This window comes from Schistocerca piceifrons, chromosome 7, assembly GCF_021461385.2.
Source record: "Schistocerca piceifrons isolate TAMUIC-IGC-003096 chromosome 7, iqSchPice1.1, whole genome shotgun sequence".
Classification (NCBI taxonomy): Eukaryota; Metazoa; Arthropoda; class Insecta; order Orthoptera; family Acrididae; genus Schistocerca; species Schistocerca piceifrons.
In genome coordinates this window covers 5,383,494-5,409,015 of record NC_060144.1, presented here as the reverse complement: position 1 = coordinate 5,409,015, position 25,522 = coordinate 5,383,494, and the positions used below count along the sequence as shown (strand labels likewise).

General features: G+C 40.5%; 1 protein-coding gene across 1 annotated transcript in view; it reads left to right on the top strand.

Moving 5' to 3' along the window:
- The window catches only part of LOC124804678 (AP-2 complex subunit alpha), a 329,898-nt gene that overhangs the window by 250,359 nt on the left and 54,017 nt on the right, over positions 1-25,522 (top strand). Inside the window, exons 13-17 of the mRNA XM_047264924.1 lie at positions 19-183; positions 4,287-4,450; positions 4,527-4,656; positions 4,739-4,880; positions 12,101-12,245. Coding sequence (XP_047120880.1) covers positions 19-183; positions 4,287-4,450; positions 4,527-4,656; positions 4,739-4,880; positions 12,101-12,245 — 746 coding nt within the window. The remainder of the gene's footprint in view (positions 1-18; positions 184-4,286; positions 4,451-4,526; positions 4,657-4,738; positions 4,881-12,100; positions 12,246-25,522) is intronic.

The following is a 25,522-nucleotide window of genomic DNA, read 5'->3' as shown; positions in this document are numbered from 1 at the left end:
ATAATTATTTTCTTACAGGCAACAGTTTTAGAGGAGATGCCAGCTTTCCCAGAGCGAGAATCATCCATTCTTGCTGTTCTAAAGAAGAAAAAGCCAGGAAGGGTTCCTGAAAATGAAGTTAGGGAAGGAAAAAGCCCTGCACCAACGGTTAATAACCATCAGCCTGAAACAACTCCGTCACAGGTAGAGAACAACAAGGAAGCAGTTATGCCACTACTTTCTTCTTTATGTATGAGAGTGAAACAGTTTCTGCATGTTTCAGAGGTCTTTCTTCTTAGAATGGTCATAATTGCTCCTTCTTGTTTTAAGTCAACACTCATTTTGTCTCTTGTTTGTTTGAGTTTCCCCACACAGTCACACCATACTGTAAGTATGGTTCGAAAAGTTCATGATACACTGTACACAGAAGGTTCTTGTCCGAATACTGTGATAGCTGCATCATTAAGAATATGACAGAGCTCAGTTTCTTACAGGCAGTATTAATGTCTTTTTTTTTTCCATTTCAGTTCATTATCCACAAGAATAACTAAGAATCTAGCAGATTCTACTTCTTAAAGCCTTGTTCCATCAGCCTCTAAATCCACGTTGTCTACAGCCTTCTCCTTGTTTTTAAACACTGCATACATAGCCTTTTTTTAATTTTATAACCAGTTCATTTTCCAACAGCCATTGAGCTGTGACCTTTGCAGGTGTGTATACTGTTCTCTCAAGCTATTCCATACTTTGGTCACTATTTAGTATTGTCATCAGCATACAATATTTTCTTTCCTTCCTCCTCAACACCTATATCATTAAACAAATTAAATAACAATGGCCCCATTACTGAACATTGTGGCACTCCATTTTTGATGGGTTTGGTTTCTGATTGGTATGAGTTTCCTAATGATACATACTGCTTGATGTTGCACATGTATGATTTTATCCATTCACCTGGTTGTCCTCGAATGCCATAGTTGCCTAATTTTTGTATCAGCATTTCATGGTAAATGGTGCCAAATGCTTTTAAAAGATCCAAAAACACTGCAGAGACAACCTTTTTTTCATCTAAGGTCTGTAAAATGTATTCTGTAGATTTACACTTTCTGAAAGCATGTTGTGAGGGTATGAGAATGTTATGTTTGTCCAAATAATTAACTAATCTGGTATACATAAGCGTTTCTAGGATTTTCGAGAAACCTGATTTAAGTGAAACTGGTCTGTCGCTGTTGGGGTCGTCCTTATCCCCTTTCTTGTACACTGCCACCACCTTCGTTATCTTCAGTTTTTCTGGAAAGATTCCATCTCTGAAAGATCAGTTTGCTATATTCAGCACTGGTGTTATTATCTACCCGCTTACTGGCTTTATTACACGATTTGATATTTCATCACCAGCTGATTTCTTGGACTTCAGTTTCTGTATAATTTTCCGTAGTTCATCTTCCGTGACTGGTCTTACGAACATAGTACTGCATGATCTTTTTGGTACCTTAATACTCTTCTTTTTTTGACTATTTCTTTCCAATTTTAAGTTTTCTACTACACTAATATAGTTATTATTCAGTACATTTGCTATTTCCATACCATCTGTGACCACTGTGTTGTCTATTTTAATTGACCTAATACCTTCTTCTTTGTTTGACCATCTTTTTCCTTTCTTTCAGCATTAATTGCATTCCAAGCTGCCTTTGCCTTGTTTTTTGAGTTCGTTATGGTGGTGACAATTGCAATTGCTTTTGCTTCTCTTATTGTTTTTCTGTACTTCCTTTTTAACATTTTGTAGTTTTCAGCTTCGCCCATCCGTCTGAGATCCTGCAGCTTCCTTCGCTGTTCTAGTATTTCACTAGTAGTTCACTGTGTTTGATCTTGCAGCCTTTCTTGTCTATTTACTTTGGGAAATGCTACATTAAAATGGTATTTAATTGTTGAAATAAATGCATCATATTTTTCATCTACACTCTGGGCCTATAGGGTTTCATTCCAGGTTTCCTTACTTAACATCGTTCTAAAGCTGTTGATATTTTGTTCACTGATGATACTAATTTCATTGGTTCTTTGTTTTGGTTCTGATACTGTGTCATTACTTCTGCAAAAGCTGATTAGTTGTCCATGATGATCAGATATTTGTCTGAACTCCATGTGACTCATAGTTACACATATTAGTAATTATGTTGTCAATAACTGTCTCACTTTGTGAAGTCACTCTTGTTGGTGCAGTTATTGTTACTTTCAAGTTACGCTGTATTAATAATTCTTCAGAATCCTGTCTTATTTTTGTCTTTTCCCATTTCAGTGTTGAAGTCTCCACATATAATAAGGTTTCTCTTCATATTCATTCTCAGTAAGCTAGCAATTTTTTTCAGAAAGATGCTAATATTGCCACATGGTGATCTGTACACACAAAACCCTTCAAAATCCTCTGTCACTATACCGGTAACTTCAAAGTCTTTTACTGTAGCTATGGGCAATGTAGCAGCTTCACTGTTTACATTCTTTAGAAGAGCACCTGTTTTAATATATATACAAAAGCCGCCACCCTTACATTTAGATCTGCAGAAGTAACTAGCTGATTTGTAGTCCTTTATTGCAAAATTACCTATTTTACTTTGTTAGTCCATGTTCACTTATGCATAATATGTCTGGTTTTACTTCACTCCGGAGTACTTCTGCTTCTAATTTTTTGTTACCAAAGTGTTGAATATTTTGATGAAGTACGTTTATGTAATTTTTCTTTTGTTGGTCTACATGTTGTGAGCTGCATTCCGAGGCAAATTCTTTAGCATCATCTTTTTTTGTATGGTGGTTATGTTTGTCTTTTCCAGCTAGAGTGTATGGTTTTTTCACCCTTGTCAGGCCATATTAGTTTCCTTTGCTTCTAATGATTTTGCAGATATCTGCAAACATTCTGCTGAATGTTACAGACTCCAGTCTATTTAAATGCAAACCATCCTTTGCTAGTGAGTTTTCACATAGGAATTTGTTTGGGTCTATAAAAACTGCCCCAAGATGATCACATTGTTCTTTAGGAGCACAGTTTATTTTGGCAATACATTTTTCACTCACTGACCTTCTGTTTATGATTCCGCTAAGTATCAGCCGAGATCCTGCATACACATTTCTTGCAGAACGAATCATGTTTCTTGTTTCGTTTGCCATTTCTTCCTCACTGCTGCTCCTTCGTTCCAACGTGTATAAACACCCCTTTATAATTGTGTCTGGTTTCAGAATCTGGTTCTGTAGTAGCTTGTGTTGCATTAACCATATTTTTAAAATGTTTACCGAGTTGTGTTCTAATTCCAGGTCGTACGTCGCTCTTGCAATTGGAGACAGGAATATTCTTCAGCAGCAAATCGCCAGTTATTAAAAATTCATTTTCCTTTGGTTGTGTATCTGTCGCCTTGTTTTTCCTTTTTCGGTATGTCACCACCTTCCATTTATATTTATCTTCCAGGTTATGGCTTACTGAGTTTACCGAGACATCAACGGAAACACTTGAAATGATGTTGTTTTTAAAGTCCGATCGTTCACACGTATTTTTGCAATCTTCTTGCTTTTCCGTTTGATGGTTTTTACACACACAGGACTTCTTTTCTTGTATTAATGTATCGTTTCTTTCTTGATGGTCGAAAGTTCGGTTTTTAATGCCTCAATGTCACTTTGTAGTAACTTTATAATTTCGTTTTTTGTATCAACTGCACTTACAAGATCAGCCGTTTCTTCATGTAAACAACTGTGACATGTCCACGGAAAATCATCACTGACGAATTTTAGATTTACTTTCGCGCACTTTTCGTGTAACCATTAGTTGCATTTGATACACAGAATACCCTTCATCACACACTTTTCACATTCTCTACACGAAAGTAGCCAAATTGGCGTATACCTTACTGATTAAATGAAGTTGTCATATTCCGTTTAAGAGTGTCACCATGCCTAATTTTTTTATTTCTGGATTTACACAGTTTCTCATAGATAAGAGCAAGTTGAAGCCTGACAGAAATGCACATATATGTAAATATTACTGTTGAATCTTCTGCTTCTCACTAGCTATGAAATAGCTGTTCACATTCTGGAGAAGTAGGGAAATTCTCTCGAGACACATGTGGAAGAAAGATACATGCATTAAATGTGTCAGTAGCATCTTAAAGCCAACAGTTCAGCAGTTTTGATGTACATTGTGTGAACTGAGACTTTCATTCATTCTTTTGTATATTTACAACTTCATTTTGAATAAAGAAATTAGAGTGTTGAGCTATTTTGTGAAATTTAACTCTAGAAACAGTTTCATAAACTGGTCACTGTCTTTGCAGCCTAATACTACAAACAATGCGTCAGCAGATCTCCTGGGGCTTAGCACACCTCCAGCTTCTCAGCCTCCAGCGACGAGTTATCTGTTAGATGTCTTCGGAGATATGTACCCTCAAAACAATGCCACCGTGAACAATGTCACCCAGGCTGAGAGCAACGCTAAGAAGTTAGTATAAATTAATTCAAATTTAGTTGTTGCTGAAATGCATTTTATATTTATGTCTACATTTGTCTGTGTCCAGGTTTGTGTGTAAAAATAATGGTGTCTTATTTGAGAATGACTTAATACAAATTGGAGTGAAATCAGAATTTAGACAAAATCTTGGGAGATTGGGGCTCTTCTATGGAAATAAAACGTCCTTCCCATTACAGGTAAAAAAATGGCTTTAAATAATTTTTTTCTGATGGTCATTTAAATGTTAATATAATATATTTCTGATATTACTTTCTGCAGAGCTTTGTACCACGTCTTTCCATATCAGATGAACTTGCACCAAAACTTAACCTTCAAGCAAAACCTGTGGAACCACCCATCCTGGAAGCTGGTGCACAGATACAGCAGATGATAAATGTTGAATGTGTGGAAGATTTTATAGGTATTTAATATATAAGCTTTATATAAGACTATATTTAAACCTGCATATAATGTAAGAGTAGCCAAGTTCCAGACTTTCAGCTGTTGAGTCCTGCCATGGAAAACTCAGTGAAATTAACCAGATGAGCATAACTAGCTAAAGTTCAAGTGATGAGTAAATAGAAAAAATCATTTCATTAGTTAGTTAGTTTTCAGTTATTTGTGTGACTTGCAAGATTATATTAAAGTAATGTATCTGTTTATGTGGTGACCACTGACACACACAGAGTACTGAAGAAAATGTTCTAAATCAAAAACCAAAAATGAACTTAGTAGTCTGTGACAGTACTCACATTACCAGTGAAAAAAAAAGCTAATGAAAAATTCTTTTGTGAATGATACCAGTAAACCCCCCCCCCCCCCCCTCACCCCATGAACCATGGACCTTACCTTTGGTGGGGAGGCTTGCGTGCCTCAGCGATACAGATAGCCGTACCGTAGGTGCAACCACAACGGAGGGGTATCTGTGAGAGGCCAGACAAATGGGTGGTTCCTGAAGAGGGGCAGCAGCCTTTTCAGTAGTTGAAAGGGCAACAGTCTGGATGATTGACTGATCTGGCCTTGTAACAATAACCAAAACGGCCTTGCTGTGCTGGTACTGCGAACGGCTGAAAGCAAGGGGAAACTACAGCTGTACTTTTTCCCGAGGGCATGCAGCTTTACTGTATGATTAAATGATGATGGCGTTTTCTTGGGTAAAATATTCCGGAGGTAAAATAGTCCCCCATTCGGATCTCCGGGCGGGGACTACTCAAGAGGACGTCGTTATCAGGAGAAAGAAAAACTGGCGTTCTACGGATCGGAGCGTGGAATGTCAGATCCCTTAATCGGGCAGGTAGGTTAGAAAATTCAAAAACGGAAATGGATAGGTTAAAGTTAGATATGGTGGGAATTAGTGAAGTTCAGTGACAGGAGGAACAAGGCTTCTGGTCAGGTGACTACAGGGTTATAAACACAAAATCAAATAGGGGTAATGCAGGAGTAGGTTTAATAATGAATAGGAAAATAGGAATGCGGGTAAGCTACTACAAACAGCATAGTGAACGCATTATTGTGGCCAAGATAGACACAAAGCCCACACCTAATACAGTAGTACAAGTTTATATGCCAACTAGCTCTGCAGATGATGAAGAAATTGAAGAAATGTATGATGAAATAAAAGAAATTATTCAGATAGTGAAGGGAGACGAAAATTTAATAGTCCTGGGTGACTGGAATTAGAGTGTAGGAAAAGGGAGAGAAGGAAACGTAGTAGGTGAATATGGAATGGGGCTAAGAAATGAAAGAGGAAGCCGCCTGGTAGAATTTTACACAGAGCACAACATAATCATAGCTAACACTTGGTTTAAGAATCATGAAAGAAGGCTGTATACATGGAAGAACCCTGGAGATACTAAAAGGTATCAGATAGATTATATAATGGTAAGACAGAGATTTAGGAACCAGGTTTTAAATTGTAAGACATTTCCAGCGGCAGATGTGGACTCTGGCCACAATCTATTGGTTATGACCTGTAGATTAAAACTGAAGAAATTGCAAAAAGGTGGGAATTTAAGGAGATGGGACCTGGATAAACTGAAAGAACCAGAGGTTGTACAGAGTTTCAGGGAGAGCATAAGGGAACAATTGACAGGAATGGGGGAAAGAAATACAGTAGAAAAAGAATGGTTAGCTTTGAGGGATGAAGTAGTGAAGGCAGCAGAGGATCAAGTAGGTAAAAAGACGAGGGCTAGTAGAAATCCTTGGGTAACAGGAGAAATATTGAATTTAATTGATGAAAGGAGAAAATATAAAAATGCAGTAAATGAATCAGGCAAAAAGGAATACAAACATCTCAAATGAGATCGACAGGAAGTGCAAAATGGCTAAGCAGGGATGGCTAGAGGACAAATGTAAGGATGTAGAGGCTTATCTCACTAGGGGTAAGATAGATACTGCCTACAGGAAAATTAAAGAGACCTTTGGAGATAAGAGAACGACTTGTATGAATATCAAGAGCTCAAATGGAAACCCAGTTCTAAGCAAAGAAGGGAAAGTAGAAAGGTGGAAGGAGTATATAGAGGGTCTATACAAGGGCGATGTACTTGAGGACAATATTATGGAAATGGAAGAGGATGTAGATGAAGATGAAATGGGAGATATGATACTGCGTGAAGAGTTTGACAGAGCACTGAAAGCCCTAAGTCAAAACAAGGCCCCCGGAGTAGACAACATTCCATTGGAACTACTGACGGCCTTGGGAGAGCCAGTCCTGACAAAACTCTACCATCTGGTGAGCAAGATGTATGAAACAGGTGAAATACCCTCAGACTTAAAGAAGAATATAATAATTCCAATCCCAAAGAAAGCAGGTGTTGACAGATGTGAAAATTACCGAACTATCAGTTTAATAAGTCACAGCTGCAAAATACTAACACGAATTCTTTACAGACGAATGGAAAAACTAGTAGAAGCCAACCTCGGAGAAGATCAGTTTGGATTCCGTAGAAACACTGGAACACGTGAGGCAATACTGACCTTACGACTTATCTTAGAAGAAAGATTAAGGAAAGGCAAACCTACGTTTTTAGCATTTGTGGACTTAGAGAAAGCTTTTGACAATGTTGACTGGAATACTCTTTCAAATTCTAAAGCTGGCAGGGGTAAAATACAGGGAGCGAAAGGCTATTTACAATTTGTACAGAAACCAGATGGCAGTTATAAGAGTCAAGGGGCATGAAAGGGAAGCAGTGGTTGGGAAGTGAGTGAGACAGGGTTGTAGCCTCTCCCCGGTGTTGTTCAATCTGTATATTGAGCAAGCAGTAAAGGAAACAAAAGAAAAATTTGGAGTAGGTATTAAAATCCATGGAGAAGAAATAAAAACTTTGAGGTTTGCCAATGACATTGTAATTCTGTCAGAGACAGCAAAGGACTTGGAAAAGCAGTTGAATGGAATGGACAGTGTCTTGAAAGGAGGATACAAGATGAACATCAACAAAAGCAAAACGAGGATAATGGAATGTAGTCTAATTAAGTCGGGTGATGCTGAGGGAATTAGATTAGGAAATGAGGCACTTAAAGTAGTAAAGGAGTTTTGCTATTTGGGGAGCAAAATAACTGATGATGGTCAAAGTAGAGAGGATATAAAATGTAGACTTGCAATGGCAAGCAAAGGGTTTCTGAAGAAGAGAAATTTGTTAACATCGAGTATAGATTTAAGTGTCAGGAAGTCATTTCTGAAAGTATTTGTATGGAGTGTAGCCATGTATGGAAGTGAAACATGGACGATAAATAGTTTGGACAAGAAGAGAATAGAAGCTTTCAAAATGTGGTGCTACAGAAGAATGCTGAGGATTAGATGGGTAGATCACATAACTAATGAGGAAGTATTGAATAGGATTGGGGAGAAGAGAAGTTTGTGGCACAACTTGACCAGAAGAAGGGATCGGTTGGTAGGACATGTTCTGAGGCATCAAGGGATCACCAATTTAGTGTTGGAGGGCAGCGTGGAGGGTAAAAATCGTAGAGGGAGACCAAGAGATGAATACACTAAGCAGATTCAGAAGGATGTAGGTTGCAGTAGGTACTGGGAGATGAAAAAGCTTGCACAGGATAGAGTAGCATGGAGAGCTGCATCAAACCAGTCTCAGGACTGAAGACCACAACAACAACAACCAGTAAAAGGATACAAAATTTAAAATATAATTAGTAGAACGGTTCCACAAGCTAACAGAAGTAAACAGTGCATTGCAAAGGGAGGGAGAGTGTGTGTCAGTCATTGCCACTTTGATATGTCATATGTGCAAAATAATAATATGAGAAGGAAAGTTGCTACTCACCATACATTGGAGATGGTTAGTTGTAGATAGACTCAACAAAAAGACTCTCACAATTAAAACTTTCAGCAATTAATGCCTTCATCAACAATACGCACTCGTGCACGTGCACACTCGCACACGACTGCAGTCTCAGGCAACTGACACCACTCTGTGAGCAGCAGCACCAGTGCATTATGGGAGTGGTGACTTAGTGGGGGTAAGGTGGTGGCTGGGGCAGGGAGGGGGAGGGATAGTATGGTGGGGAGTGGCAGACAGTGAAGTGGTGCAGGTTAGACGGGGGGCAGGGGGAGGGGGGCGAGAAGTAGAAAAGGGGAGAAATAGAGACTCGATGTGGTGGTGGAATGACGGCTGTGTAGTGCTGCATTGGGGACAGGGAAGGGGCTGGATGGCTGAGGACAGTGACTAACGAAGGTTGAGGCCAGGAGGGTTATGGGAATGTAGTATATATTGCAGGGAAAGTTCCCACCTGCGCAATTCAGAAAAGCTGGTGTTAGTGGGAAGGATCCATATGACACAGGCTGTGAAGCAGTCATTGAAGTGAAGGATACCATGTTTGGCAGCGTGTTCAGCAACAGGGGTGGTCCACTTGTTTCTTGGCTGCAGTTCGTTGGTGGCCATTCATGTGGACATACAGCTTGTTGGCTGCCATGCCTACGTAGAATGCAGTACAGTGATTGCAGCTTAGCTTGTAGACCACAAGACTGGTTTCTCAGGTAGCCTTGCCTTTGATGGTACAGGTGATGTTAGTTACAGGACTGAAGTAAATGGTGGTGGGAGGATGTATGGGACAGGTCTTACATCTATATCCGTTACAGGGGTATGAGCCATGAGGTAAGGGATTGGGGGCAGGAGTTGTGTAAGGAAGGACGAGTATATTGTGTAGGTTTGGTGGACGACAGAATACCACTTTGGGGGTGGGGGGGAGGGGGGGGGGGGGAGGATAGTGGGCAGGACATTCCCCATTTCAGGGCACGATGAGAGGTAATCAAAACCCTGGTGGAGAATGTAATTCAGTTGCAACTGTCCTAGGTGCTACTGAGTTGTGAGGAGAATGCTCCTCTGTGCTTGGACGGTGGGACTTCCACAACTCTTGCTCTCAATCCTTTACTTCATGGCTCATATGCCTGTATTTGACCTAGATGCAAGACTTGTCCCATACATCCTTCCTCCACCACTTAGTCCAGTCCGGTCACTAACTCACCTATCCCTTAAAAAGGCAGGGTTACCTGTGAAACGAGTCATGTGGTCTAAAAGTTAAGCTACAACCACTGTGCTGCGTTCTATGTAGGCATGACAACCAACAAGCTGTCTGTCCACATGAATGGCCACTAACAAACCGTGGCCAAGAAACAAGTGGACCACCCTGTTGCTGAACACACTGCTAAACATGATATCCTTCATTTCAGTGACTGCTCCACAGTCTGTGTCATATGGATCCTTCCACCCAACCCCAGCTTTTCTGAATTGTGCAGGTGGGAACTTTCCTGCAATATATCCTATGTACATGTAACCCTCCTGTCCTCAGCCTTAGTTAGTGACTGTCCTCACCCATCCAGCCTCTTCCTGTTCACATTCCAGCAGTACACAGCCGTCATTCCACCACCACACCCAGTCTTTTTATTACTCTCCTTTTCCGCTACCTTCCTCCCCACCTCTCCTGTGCCGTCGGTCTAACCTGCAGCACTTCACTGTCTGCCACACTCACCATACTATAACCTGCAGCACTTCACTGTCTGCCACACTCACCATACTACCCCTCCCCGTCCCAGCCTCCTCCTTACCCCTACCCATTCACCGCACCCATCATGCACTGGTGCTGTTGCTCGCAGTGCGGTTTCATTCGCCTGAGACTGCAGTTCTGTGCGTGTGAGTTGTGTTTGCATGTGTGTGCATGTGCACGAACATGCGTGCATGTGTGTATGTGTGTGTATTGTTGACGAAGGCCTTAATGGGCAAAAGCATCTCTGCCATATGGTGAGTAACAACTTCCCTTCTCATAATATTGTTACATGGAACAGGATAGGAGTAATTACGTGTGCCATTGATCAGTCTCATGGTAACGTTATGATGTGGAACGTGTCAAGTGCATAAGAAATGCACACGCGAATGATCGTAGTTTTTCCTCTCTCTCTCTCTCTCTCTCTCTCTCTCTCTCTCTCTCTCTCTCTCTCTCTCTCTCTCTCTCTCTCCCCCCCCCCCCCCCCCCTCCCCCCCCCCCAAACTTAAAATTATTACCTAACCCATTTCCTTAAATGGCACAAAATGCGTATATTACAGCAATAGATTTATTTATTCCTATTCAAGAATTCATTTGTAGTATAGAAAGAGTTGTCAAGGAGATAAGATTAAAATTTATTTTTAAAACTGTTACTGCTGTCTGTCAGGAATTTTATTTCATCTGGTAATTTATCGAAAAGTCTTAAATCAGCATGTTTTACCCCTTTCTGAGCCAAAGATAGGTTAGTTAGAGGATAGTGCAATTAAAATGAACTGAAGGTGAGCAGGACTTGTAGCCAATCAAATGGGTTGTTAGATGTACTAAAGAAATTATTTCAAGAGTTCAGAGAGATAAGGAAAGACCTAAGCAACACCTCAATGGAAAGTTGGTGGATGACATTACAAAACATGCAGAGACAACTTGGATGCTCAGAAAAGTTTAAGGGAGGCCTTTATTTAGCAGTGAATGTCTGTCAAATGAGTGGTTGGGTGGTCAGCATTGATATCTGCTTCAGTGTATCTTCATAGCTCGAATTTAGTGTGGTTGTGTGTTAATACCTGCTTAAGTGCAACACCTTCAGCCAAATTTCATGATGTGCAGATGTGAATGTGAAAGTTTTTTTCTCAAATGTATGCAATAAATTTCAAATCTAAATGTATGTAATAAGTTGAATCATGTGTAACTCTCATAAAAAGTCACTGTAGCCTTTGAAGTGAAAGTTTCCTTGAGACATAGTTGATCCATCAGAAATGAGATGAGCTGGTATAGGACCAGAATATTGTGTGCCATGTCTTGGGCAACCTGATCACATAGTACGTGGCCTTTGCCATCTCAGGAACTTACAACTTTACACAATTTAGTGAAAGAAATTGTATTTAATTACAGATCGAACTAGGTAACAATGGTGTCAGTTGATCACTCTCTGTAAATAAATGTTTGAAGAAAATCGTTTACAAAAGAATTTATAAATACATTGAGAAAAGATGTATAATGTATTCAGTCAGATCTCTTTAACATGTGGGTGTTGCAAGTTTTCTAACTTTTGCTTAATTGCCTGCTGCTTCTGTGATCAGTTCCAAAAAAGTTTGTTTTGTTTGTTATGATATTAATGCTGCATGTTTTAATAAAAATGAACTATTGTTTCAGATGCCCCAAGTATGAATATCACCTTCATATATAACAATGTACCCCAGAAGTTAACAATAAAACTTCCACTAACAGTTAATAAGTTCTTCGAACCAACTGAAATGAATGGTGAATCATTTTTTGCACGGTGGAAAAACCTTGGTGGGTAAGTAAGAGTTACGAAAAATATTTTTAATTCAGCAATCCAACTAAGTAGTAATCATTCTGAGTAGCTTTGAGAATCTGCTGTAAGTCGTAAATATAAATCAAGAAAATCTGTGCTGCCATATTTGAGTAACACCTTCAAAATTTAGCTTTATCTGTTAGGCATCATTGGGTAAGCAAGAAAAGATTTTCGAAGAAATATTATTCGTACTTCTGACACTTCAATGAAGAGTAATTAAGCATTTTTGTGCTAGTGATATAATGTGCATTTGCATGAGTTTGGGTTTGTATGTTTAGTGCCAACGGAAACCTTATTGGCCAAAAACTTGCTTGCTTGACAGTCTTTTTGTTGTGCCTATCTTTGACTCAGTACCTCTGTTACATAGTGAGTCATAATCAATCCTTTTCATAATACTTTATGGCTACTCCCCATGTAGCAAAGGTGTTTGGTCGCAGACAGGCACAACAAAATGACTGCTAAACATGTAAGCTTTCGGCTAGAAGGCCTTCTCCCCCCCCCCCCCCCCCCCCTCTCTCTCTCTCTCTCTCTCTCTCTCTCTCTCTCTCTCTCTCTCTCTCTCTCTCTCTCTCACACACACACAGAGTTTCTCTGGCTGCCAATTACAGAAAACACATTCAAACGTGAAATACAATGTTCAAAACATTATGGAAAGAGGGGTGTGTGTGTGTGTGTGTGTGTGTGTGTGTGTGTGTGTGTGTGTGTGATTTTTTTTTTTTTCAGAAGGCCTCCTAGCCGAAACCTTACATGTTTAGTAGTCTTCTCTTTGTGACCAAACATCTCTGTTATATGGTGAGCGGCAATTTATCCTTTTCATAATATTGCAGTCAGCCTGGAAAAGTTGAAGTTTGGTTTCCCTTTCTAAGAAAAAAAAATTTCATATGTTGCTGGTTTTTAATTTGCTTCAGCAAGTATCCCTCTGCCATTGAAGATCAGGCTGCTAGAACTTTGGTTTCTGTTGCACACTTCCATTCATTAATGCCATAGAAAATAATATCCGAGAACAGTTCTGCCCTTTAGGCATACACTTGTTGGCCACTGTTGATTGTAAATTACGTGTTTGCTCAAGTTGCTACCTATGCAGATGGCTTCGGTGTTTTTGAAGACCACTCCATGTGATTCTAAATGGGAGAATGGTTCAATTTACACTCCTGGAAATGGAAAAAAGAACACATTGACACCAGTGTGTCAGACCCACCATACTTGCTCCGGACACTGCGAGAGGGCTGTACAAGCAATGATCACACGCACGGCACAGCGGACACACCAGGAACCGCGGTGTTGGCCGTCGAATGGCGCTAGCTGCGCAGCATTTGTGCACCGCCGCCGTCAGTGTCAGCCAGTTTGCCGTGGCATACGGAGCTCCATCGCAGTCTATAACACTGGTAGCATGCCGCGACAGCGTGGACGTGAACCGTATGTGCAGTTGACGGACTTTGAGCGAGGGCGTATAGTGGGCATGCGGGAGGCCGGGTGGACGTACCGCCGAATTGCTCAACACGTGGGGCGTGAGGTCTCCACAGTACATCGATGTTGTCGCCAGTGGTAGACGGAAAGTGCACGTCCCCGTCGACCAGGGACCGGACCGCAGCGACGCACGGATGCGCGCCAAGACCGTAGGATCCTACGCAGTGCCGTAGGGGACCGCACCGCCACTTCCGAGCAAATTAGGGACACTGTTGCTCCTGGGGTATCGGCGAGGACCATTCGCAACCGTCTCCATGAAGCTGGGCTACGGTCCCGCACACCGTTAGGCCGTCTTCCGCTCACGCCCCAACATCGTGCAGCCCGCCTCCTGGGGTGTCGCGACAGGCGTGAATGGAGGGACGAATGGAGACGTGTCGTCTTCAGCGATGAGAGTCGCTTCTGCCTTGGTGCCAATGTTGGTCGTATGCGTGTTTGGCGCCGTGCAGGTGAGCGCCACAATCAGGACTGCATACGACCGAGGCACACAGGGCCAACACCCGGCATCATGGTGTGGGGAGCGATCTCCTACACTGGCCGTACACCACTGGTGATTGCCGAGGGGACACTGAATAGTGCACGGTACATCCAAACCGTCATCGAACCCATCGTTCTACCATTCCTAGACCGGCAAGGGAACTTGCTGTTCCAACAGGACAATGCACGTCCGCATGTATCCCGTGCCACCCAACGTGCTCTGGAAGGTGTAAGTCAACTACCCTGGCCAGCAAGATCTCCGGATCTGTCCCCCATTGAGCATGTTTGGGACTGGATGAAGCGTCGTCTCACGCGGTCTGCACGTCCAGCACAAACGCTGGTCCAACTGAGGCGCCAGGTGGAAATGGCATGGCAAGCCGTTCCACAGGACTACATCCAGCATCTCTACGATCGTCTCCATGGGAGAATAGCAGCCTGCATTGCTGCGAAAGGTGGATATACACTGTACTAGTGCCGACATTGTGCATGCTCTGTTGCCTGTGTCTATGTGCCTGTGGTTTTGTCAGTGTGATCATGTGATGTATCTGACCCCAGGAATGTGTCAATAAAGTTTCCCCTTCCTGGGACAATGAATTCACGGTGTTCTTATTTCAATTTCCAGGAGTGTATTTCTTGAGATTTTGCTTCCAGTCTGTTGAAACGGATACGCTGAGCTGGTTAAGCACCAGAGCTTTCCATCCTATCCCACGCCCTCCCATGTACAGGGTAATAATTATTCAACTATATGAAATAAAATCATCATTACTTCTGAACAGTTTGAGTTAGGACATTCAAACTGCACGATTGGGCGCAGGGCACAATGGGAATTAATATGGATTGTATGGTTTGGATTAGTGACGAAGCACACCTTTATTTGGATAGGTTCATCAGTAAGCAAAATTGGCACATTTGGGGGACTGAGAATCCACAATTTGCAATCAAGAAGTCTCTTCACCCTCAGTGGGTGACTGTGTGGTGTGGGATACTCCTTCATGACGTGATGACTACCGGGTGCTACGAGAAGATTTTGGGAGATGGTTTCATCCCCATTATCCAAAATATGCAGATTTCGACAAGATGTGGTTCATGCAAGAAGGAGCTTGGTCCCACCAAAGCAGGAGAGAGTTTGATGTCCTGGAGGAGTACTTTGGGGACCACATTCTGGCTCTGGGGTACCCAGAGACCACTGACTGGGCCTCGATTTGCCACCATATTCTCCGGATCTGAATACACACGACTCCTTTTTATGGAGCTATATTAAAGATAAGGTGTACAGCAATAATGCCAAAACCATGGCTGAGCTGAAACAGCCATTCAGGAGGTCATAAACAGCATCGATATTCAGACTCTTCAGCGGACCATGCAGAACTTTGCTATTATTCTGCATCACATCATCATCGATGATGGCAGGCATATCAGACATGTTCATAACCTAAAACCGAATATCGGTAGCGATGTTTACATGTTGAATGAAGTGTGCAAATACTGTAGTTTGTAACTAGTTTACATTTTTTAAATATAGTTCAATCATTGTCACCCTGTGTTTGGATTTATGTTCACACTTTCATGGCTCTCCTAACACCTTATAGGAGTGCAAAGGGGTCATTTACCAGTAGTGGATTTTCTTTGGAGGGCTTGGCAAGGAAGATTTCACTTAGGGTGAATGGGAACAGTCCATGTGAATCTCTGACCACTGATCGTGCCTTTTGAATTGTTCTTACACTCCCATAAGAATTGTAAGAAGGATTATGTATTTTTCACATTCTAAATTGTTAGTTGGCTAAAGATTATGTTGATCAGAGCCCTAAAGTTTCTTGATGTCTCACTGGTAAAATGTCCAGATTCATGTTCATTCAGCAGGTTTGCAAGTTACAGTAAGAGTTTCATGGTTTTTAATTTTGTATTTATTAAGGAAGATTCATTGTGAGGTGCATAAAGGATGCATGAGCAGTGTGGATTCTGTTGACCACATCCTATCTGGAGGTGGAACATTTGGAGAAAACACATTTGAGATACGTAACTGGGATAACTGCTGTCAGGTGCAGTGGGACATGAAGCTGAAACAGCAGCAACAAGGGAAAATGAGCACTAGACCGGGATTCGAACGTAGGATCTCATGTTTACTAGGCAGGTGCGGTAACCACTGCGACGTCCAGGACAGTATTAACACATCTGCATGGAGTAGCTTGGTATGCCTCACGGCTGATCCACACTCCCACTGAGTGCCACCTATCTGCAGTCCCTGTCCATGTATACTCCTGTTCACCACTTATAGGTTCCCGCTGGAGGTCAGATGTATTTGTGCATCCACACTGAAGAAAGGTGGACCTGTTGCCCAGCCAGGCTTATCAATTTGAGTGCGTAGTGTCTGTGCCTTCGAAAGAACTCGCACTATGTAGGTCCCACAGCTGTGAAACACTATATGTAAATTGAAGGGGGATACCTGCTGTCAGCTGCAGTGGGACAGCAGTGATCCCCCTTCAATTTACCTATTGTGTTTCACAGCTGTGAAATCTGTGTGGTGTCTGTTCTTTCAAAGGAACACACTTTGCGTTCAAATAACATTTAAGATAAGTGAAGTAAAATTCCTGTTCCTGAACTGATGTGTGTGAACCTGCTACAGCAGTTCGAGGCAGGCTGTTTTCCAACTGTTTAGTTAGGCCAAATCGTGCTCATATGTACTTTGCAATCAGATGATGAGAAATTGCAGTTCAAGTGAATCAACAGAACCATTAGCATATGCTAATACTGCATCTCTATTATGTGTGTGACTCTGAGCAATCTTTGAGTGAAAATTATTCTGTCAAATCAGTATCTAATTTCCAAACTACTGTCTTTGGATGACTTTCATCGAATGTAGGTAAAAAGTAGCGAAATGCGTAGATAAAGCACACAGCCTTATTTACACCCATTTGTGAGTGGTCAAGTTTGATGCCACTAATCACCCCATTATGAAGTGTTTTGATCAGTTCTACAAAATGTTCAGGCTAGCCAGTGCATCATAAAAACACCAACATAGCATATCTAGGCTATGTCAGATATTTTAGGACACTGTTTTCAAGGTTATTGAACACTGAGAGTGGAGAAACTCAAGTCTCGGTATTCCGTTTATACTTCTCTGGTATAGGTAATCATTTCAGTGGGGTTTCTGGAGGAGCAAAGCCTGCGCATATTCTGGAAATACTTTCGCTGAGACAGCTGTTCAGCAGACTTCTATGATAGTTCCGGTGAGGGAAAGCAGAGACTGCTGACAAAGGCCTCAATGGCCGAAAGCTATAATTGTGTGAATCTTTTTGTTGTTCTTATCACGACTCAGCATCTCCACTATATGGTGAGTAGCAACTTTTCTTCTCTGGTATTGTTACGTTCCATCCTGGATTTTCCATTGTTTGATAGTTGTTGAAATCACATTTTAAAAAATACAGTAACTATGATGGAATTTTTCATGTGTTCTGGTACTACTTAGGTGGTGTTCCCATTAGATAGTTAAAAATATACTCCAGTCTTCAAGTCTAATTCTCTGCTAATGAAGTTTAGAGGGCAAGGAATCTTTCTTGGTGTCAATTTAATAATATCATTGTTCAACACTCAGCATGTCAGTGGTGCAGCCATCCAGGGTTGTTAAGAATGCAACCATCTTTCGGTCGTTACAAATGAAAGTTCAGATTCCCTTGTTTTCATGAAACAAGTCTTATCTTATTTTTGACGCCAAAGTTTCTTCTGTGATTCTATATTGTTGTGCCTTAGTGAAGTCCATACTTGGTTTTTAAAGGTTCATTCTGTAGTTTTATGGTACGAAACAGAGGGACAGTTCTGCACTTATTACTTTGTTTAAAACCATGTATACTATCAACTTCGAGACAATTTAAAATTACAAGAGGACCATAGTCTGCATGATTCCACCATACAAACATTCCACCATGCAAACATCAGGAAGTGAAGTTAAAACAACTGCCTAGCTTTTGGAACTGTCAGCTCCTTGATTAGGGGGTAACTAGGGATAACTTTGGGACAGGTCACTCAGACCCCGGATTAAGAGAGACACCTCAAATGCGGACAGTAGATCAAGGTAGAACTGTTAGCGAAAGTAGCAGCATTCATAGTAGCTTTAGGAATAAAATTTAGCTTCAGTGGTCACACTTTCCATTCTCTCTCCCATGTTTTTGTTGTTGTTGTTGTTGTTGTTGTGGTCTTCAGTCCTGAGACTGGTTTGATGCAGCTCTCCATGCTACTCTATCCTGTGCAAGCTTCTTCATCTCCCAGTACCTACTGCAACCTACATCCTTCTGAATCTGCTTACTGTATTCACCTCTTGGTCTCCCTGTACGATTTTTACCCTCCACGCTGCCCTCCAGTACTAAACTGGTGATCCCTTGATGCCTCAGAACATGTCCTACCAACCGATCCCTTCTTCTGGTCAAGTTGTGCCACAAACTTCTCTTCTCCCCAATCCTATCCAATACCTCCTCATTAGTTATGTGATCTACCCATCTAATCTTCACCATTCTTCTGTAGCAGCACATTTTGAAAGCTTCTATTCTCTTCTTGTCCAAACTATTTATCGTCCATGTTTCACTTCCATACATGGCTACACTCCATACAAATACTTCAGAAACGACTTCCTGACACTTAAATCTATACTCGATGTTAACATATTTCTCTTCTTCAGAAACGCTTTCCTTGCCATTGCCAGTCTGCATTTTATATCCTCTCTTCTTCGACCATCATCAGTTATTTTGCTCCCCAAATAGCAAAACTCCTTTACTACTTTAAGTGTCTCATTTCCTAATCTAATTCCCTCAGCATCACCCGATTTAATTAGACTACATTCCATTGTCCTTGTTTTGCTTTTGTTGATGTTCATCTTATATCCTCCTTTCAAGACACTATCCATTCCGTTCAACTGCTCTTCAAAGTCCTTTGCTGTCTCTGACATAATTACAATGTCATCGGCGAACTTCAAAGTTTTTATTTCTTCTCCATGGATTTTAATACCTACTCCAAATTTTTCTTTTGTTTCCTTTACTGCTTGCTGAATATACAGATTGAATAACATCTGGGAGAGGCTACAACCCTGTCTCACTCCCTTCCCACCCACTGCTTCCTTTTCATGTTCCTCGACTCTTATAACTGCCATCTGGTTTCTGTACAAATTGTAAATAGCTTTTCGCTCCCTGTATTTTACCCCTGCCACCTTGAGAATTTGAAAGAGTATTCCAGTCAACATTGTCAAAAGCTTTCTCTAAGTCTACAAATGCTAGAAACGTAGGTTTGCCTTTCCTTAATCTAGCTTCTAAGATAAGTCGTAGGGTCAGTATTGCTTCACGTGTTCCGATATTTCTACGGAATCCAAACTGATCTTCCTCGAGGTTGGCTTCTACTAGTTTTTCCATTCGTCAGTAAAGAATTCGCATTAGTATTTTGCATCTGTGACTTATTAAACTGATAGTTCGGTAATTTTCACATCTGTCACCACCTGCTTTCTTTGGGATTGGAATTATTATATTCTTCTTGAAGTCTGAGGGTATTTCTCCCATAGGAAAGGGAAAATGAAACGCTGAAAGTTCTCAGCCACCTCCATGGCAACTAAAGGCTTAAGACTTTGGCTGCATAGCAACATCAGATGGAAAAAGCATATTGAATATCTCAATGCAGAAATGAACAAAACATGTTACCTTCTTTGCTCATTAAAATTGTGGTGTAGTGAGAAAACAGTAATGAATGCATATCATGCCTACTGTCAGTCTCGTCTCAGATATGGGGTCACCTTCTCAGGAAACTGTAAAACAGCTAATAGCACTTTTAACTTACAAAAAATGGCCATTAGAATCTTGTTTGGGTGCAAGCATAGAGACTCTTGTAAACCTCTGTGTAAGAAATCTGATATTCCTCCATTACCAGGTGTATACATTATGGAAACCCTTTTATTCTTTAAAATAAATGTAATAAAATGTAAGGGCTGGAAAAAGAAAACTGTGATTACATGATCACTTTAGCAGACAAAACAAACTTACATATAACTCAAATCTATACAGCTCTGTGCCAGAAAGGTACTTTTCGTATGGGAGTTAAGCTTTATAACAAACTTCGTGAAAACGTAAAAGCTATTACTAAGGTCAATACCTTTGGAAAATCTCTAAAGTCATATTTACAGCTACACTGCTTTTACTCTATTGAAGAGTATTTAAATTTATGAAATGTGTTATATAAATACTTGTACATAAGTGTATTATTGTAACCTTAAATACGTATGCCTAGAAGTGACCATCAGCTGTATATTTATAACTTGACTTTTCCAATGTCTTAAGCATAAGGTGCTTTGTAGACAACAGGACCAATAAATAAATAAAACTAAAACAACAAGAAAAAGTTCAAAAACCAATTGCAATTTTTATAACAGTTTGTGGAGCATATACAGTTAAATTCCATAGTTTTTCCTTTTTGAGGGTAACATGTTAAGAGCACTGTCTGATGGTGACATGAATATTGCCATATATTATTAGGTTGTGGTCAGTCTGCTGGACCATCTCCAACATTAGTCCAGTGTCCCCACACCTAGAGTGAATATTTAATGTCACCTGGAATCCTAGTAGTAGACAAATGATGGTTAGTATTGGTGTTAGAGAAGCAGGTAATTAATATGAACTAGTAAAAAATAGAGCAACTTGTTGTAACCTGTTTGGTACATCACATTTTAACAAAGTATTTGCACTCTGAAGTGTGAAAACTTGGGAGCAGCGTTAATTGGCAAAGAAAACTTTGATACATGACAATAATACAATGAAGCAAAATGGTTGATATTAAAGTTATTTCTGTGAGAATTGATGAAGGAAAAAATGAATGTTGCTTGTGTTCATAAACTTGAGAGCGCATTATGAGAAGAATTGAATAAATATTTGCTCTGGGAAATAAAACAGAAATCCAAAAATCAGCATAATTATGTACAAACATGAAGTGATACTCAGCACACACTAACGTTATTAATTATCCCTGTAATGGAAAGGCATAGGGGAATTACAGCAATCCCCCCCCCTCCCAACACACACACACACACACACACACACACACACACACACACACACACACACTCTCTCTCTCTCTCTCTCTCTCTCTCTCCCTCTCTCTCTCTCTCTCTCCATTATTAGAGAGACAAGGTTTGAAAATATATGTCAAGATAAAGTTAAAATTATGATGATTTAGTATTTTAGTGCATAGGTGCATCTCCCACCCCCATATTGTGGAAGATGGTAGTTTCCACAGCAGACCTGGCAAAGATTTCACTCCCAGAGCATATGCTCTGTGACCACAGCAGAGTCTGCCAAACCTCTACGTCTCAAACGTAGTTCTACTGTAAAGACATTATGAAAACTGGTGCTAAGAGAGACAGTGCCAAATGATGTAGACAGAACAAGAAATGAATTTTGAAAATTGTTCATCCCACTTTAATTGCACTACACCATCATTGGAAATGGAAATGTCGTGTGGCTAGGGCCTCCCGTCGGGTAGACCGTTCGCCTGGTGCAGGTCTTTCGATTTGACGCCACTTCGGCGACCTGCGCGTCGATGGGGATGAAATGATGATGATTAGGACAACACAACACCCAGTCCCTGAGCGGAGAAAATTTCCGACCCAGCCGGGAATCGAACCCGGGCCCTTAGCATTGACAGTCTGTCACGCTGACCACTCAGCTACCAGGGCGGACTACACCATCATTGATGGCAGTTGCAGTTTCACAATACCCAGTTCATACAGGTCAACAGACACGCATATCTTCCATTGCGAATAATACAGAAGAAGAATCACCTAGTCCTTAAATATGGTCATAGTATTGGTTAAAGTTCATAGCGGCATAATGTACTGTGACAGACACCTGAGAGTAACAATACACACAACACAATTTATGGTATTATCATCAAAATTTATAACACCATCCCATAACTGGAGTTTGCAGATCATTAGCACTTTTGAGTTTCATGTTGACTAGTTTGCCCAAGATTTTAAGACACAAAGATATGACACTCTTTACAAATGTACTTATGGATATTATATTGAGGTGCAGAATTTCACCTTAACTGACACAAAATGGTGAGTATCAGGCTATCAATATGCAGACTTTCACACGAACAAACATACTGATGTTTTCTGTGTGCTCACCGGTCACAAACTATAATACAAACCTGTATATAGGTGTTACTGATCAGTCGCCAGCTCTAATGCAATGTTACGTAGAGAGGTTAGCTGTATGATATCCGGATACAGACCGCTCATTTTGAGGGAGGCGTGACTAAAGTCTAGGATAAGAATAGGACATGATTTCTGAAACTACATAATGCTTCGAAACTAAACTAGGTTAGATAGTACTATTTTATATGGACTTTTTAAGACTTGACTGTTGTTTGGTTTAAGAAAAATGTTTCAGGTTAGTAATTCCAAAAAATATATGGAACACAATTATTGCACATTATCTGAAATCTCTTTATTTAAGAGTATTGCATCCATCTTGAAATAAGCATTCTGAGATTCAGAATTATTTGAAATCTTAATTACTGAGTGATTTAATCAGTGATAGGTGTTGTCCAGTTCAGAAAAATAAAGCAATATAATTATAGTGTCAAAATTCAGAATCTTGTAGCCATTAAACCAAAATAGGCAATTTACATTTTGAGGGTATGAACTTTTAAAGTCAATTATTTCATTAGTTAACTAACTCCAGATAATTCCAGATACTGTCTTGGAAAGTTAGGAGTGTTACCTTCGATTGAGTGCGAAGAATATGTCCTCTACTTCTCATTAGCCCACAAGGATTTTTCTTATTGTGTGATGTTGTTATAACTTAAATTAGATGTTACTTTGTTATGCAGGCTTCCAGTAAAACCAATTGGGTCATCATAATCAGAAGCATAAATATAAATAACTGAAATAAAAGTTTAAAAGAGATTTTGCATAAATAACTATTTTACAATACTTCTGCATAGACTATGAATGTGTTTACGATTGTGTTAGCTATAGAATGAAAAGCAAACAATTTTTAATTGTTCATGGGAGCAGGAACCATAACACAGGGATTAAATTCCAACTTGTTGCATCTCGCGCTCAGCACTCTGGCTTCTGGCGCCACTGCAGTATTTTGAGGTGGTGAGAGTGAGATGGCTATATGCTGAAGGCTGCACACATGAGAAACTTAGGAAGACATGTTTGCAAACAGCGCAACCACGTCCAAGACTTGAATATTGCAGCATAAGTCTTTAAGCAAGACTTCATCAGTAGTGTTTAATTTTCAACTTCTTATTTTTTCTTCAAAGGCAATTACTTTATTACTTAACTAAAGCAGTACACTAGACGTTTGTTAATATGGTGAGCAGAACTACGAAAGGCTTTACATAGACACTAATGTTAAGTTATTGTGTATATTTATAAACGTTTCAGTTTTAAAATACATAATGTACTTAGAAAATATGTAAAGTATCTGAAACAAGATAGTCGAACACATGGAATTACACAGATTAAAATCTGATAAATCTGGGTATTGGTGGGACTTCACTAATTTTGCAACAGGCAAGAAAGGTTCAACACCTATGTTGAACCAAACATTTAAGTAAGTTTACAACTTGTCTGTGCAATCGATGATATTATTCTTGGGGGTAACGTTTTATAAAAGTCTTGTTAAGTCCTGGAGAGAGAGAGCGCTCAGATTTATCATAATGAGGTAGATCAGCAGCCAAAACTGACAACGGTCTGACAAATAAATTGAAATCAGTCTTCAGACATGCAAAGCCATGCAATCTCTTTGAGAACTCACGATGAAATGTTTCGAATACTGAAACGTAATCAGCCGTGCCTGATCCACAAATCACTGCCTCATTTTCTCGGAAATGTTCCATTTCATGAACTTGGAGATGATTTGTCCATAGGATTAATTTTCATTTGATAGCATCGGTTTTGTCCACTGCATGTTACCAAATAATTCTCCCATTCTATTAAGAGACCTAATGACTAAAAGATTTTGTGGCTGCTCTACTTACCCTTCAGTTAGTTTCTCGTAATGGCTTCCTTCAGTTTAGACAGCACTTATTGTCAGCAGTGTGAAGACATCATATCACATTATTGGCTGGTTTTGTAATGACATTCCAATGAGAGTTTTTTCAGCTCATAATAATGTGATGAAATATTAAGCGCTTTGTCAAACTATATGAGAAGTAAAGCAATTCACTTTTAGTGCATTCGTATTGTAATATTCCTAGTACAGAAAGTAAACCTAATGTCACACAAGTAGTATTGCTAGAAAATTGGTTGCTGTGTCTCAGGACAGTTGCCTAGCTCTAGTGATGTCTGCCTGCAGTCTTGATTTCCCTTTCCCTCCTTTCTCCTCAGCTATGCTCAGTACTACACTTGTAGTACTAGGCAGGAGTGTGGTGGGTGCACTTGCACCTGCAGAGTGCTGTTCGTGAGGCTTACTTCAGTCTTGAAATACAATGCCATCATTTTTCACATCCCTTTTGCTGCTCTGCTGCTACTGCTGCTAGTGTCCTCTAATACAATTATTAACTCTTCCACTCTTTGTTTCAGCACGTCTCTTTGTTTCAGCACGTCTCTTTGTTTCAGCACGTCTCTTTGTTTCAGCACGTCTCTTTGTTTCAGCACGTCTCTTTGTTTCAGCACGTCTCTTTGTTTCAGCACGTCTCTTTGTTTCAGCACGTCTCTTTGTTTCAGCACGTCTCTTTGTTTCAGCACGTCTCTTTGTTTCAGCACGTCTCTTTGTTTCAGCACGTCTCTTTGTTTCAGCACGTCTCTTTGTTTCAGCACGTCTCTTTGTTTCAGCACGTCTCTTTGTTTCAGCACGTCTCTTTGTTTCAGCACGTCTCTTTGTTTCAGCACGTCTCTTTGTTTCAGCACGTCTCTTTGTTTCAGCACGTCTCTTTGTTTCAGCACGTCTCTTTGTTTCAGCACGTCTCTTTGTTTCAGCACGTCTCTTTGTTTCAGCACGTCTCTTTGTTTCAGCACGTCTCTTTGTTTCAGCACGTCTCTTTGTTTCAGCACGTCTCTTTGTTTCAGCACGTCTCTTTGTTTCAGCACGTCTCTTTGTTTCAGCACGTCTCTTTGTTTCAGCACGTCTCTTTGTTTCAGCACGTCTCTTTGTTTCAGCACGTCTCTTTGTTTCAGCACGTCTCTTTGTTTCAGCACGTCTCTTTGTTTCAGCACGTCTCTTTGTTTCAGCACGTCTCTTTGTTTCAGCACGTCTCTTTGTTTCAGCACGTCTCTTTGTTTCAGCACGTCTCTTTGTTTCAGCACGTCTCTTTGTTTCAGCACGTCTCTTTGT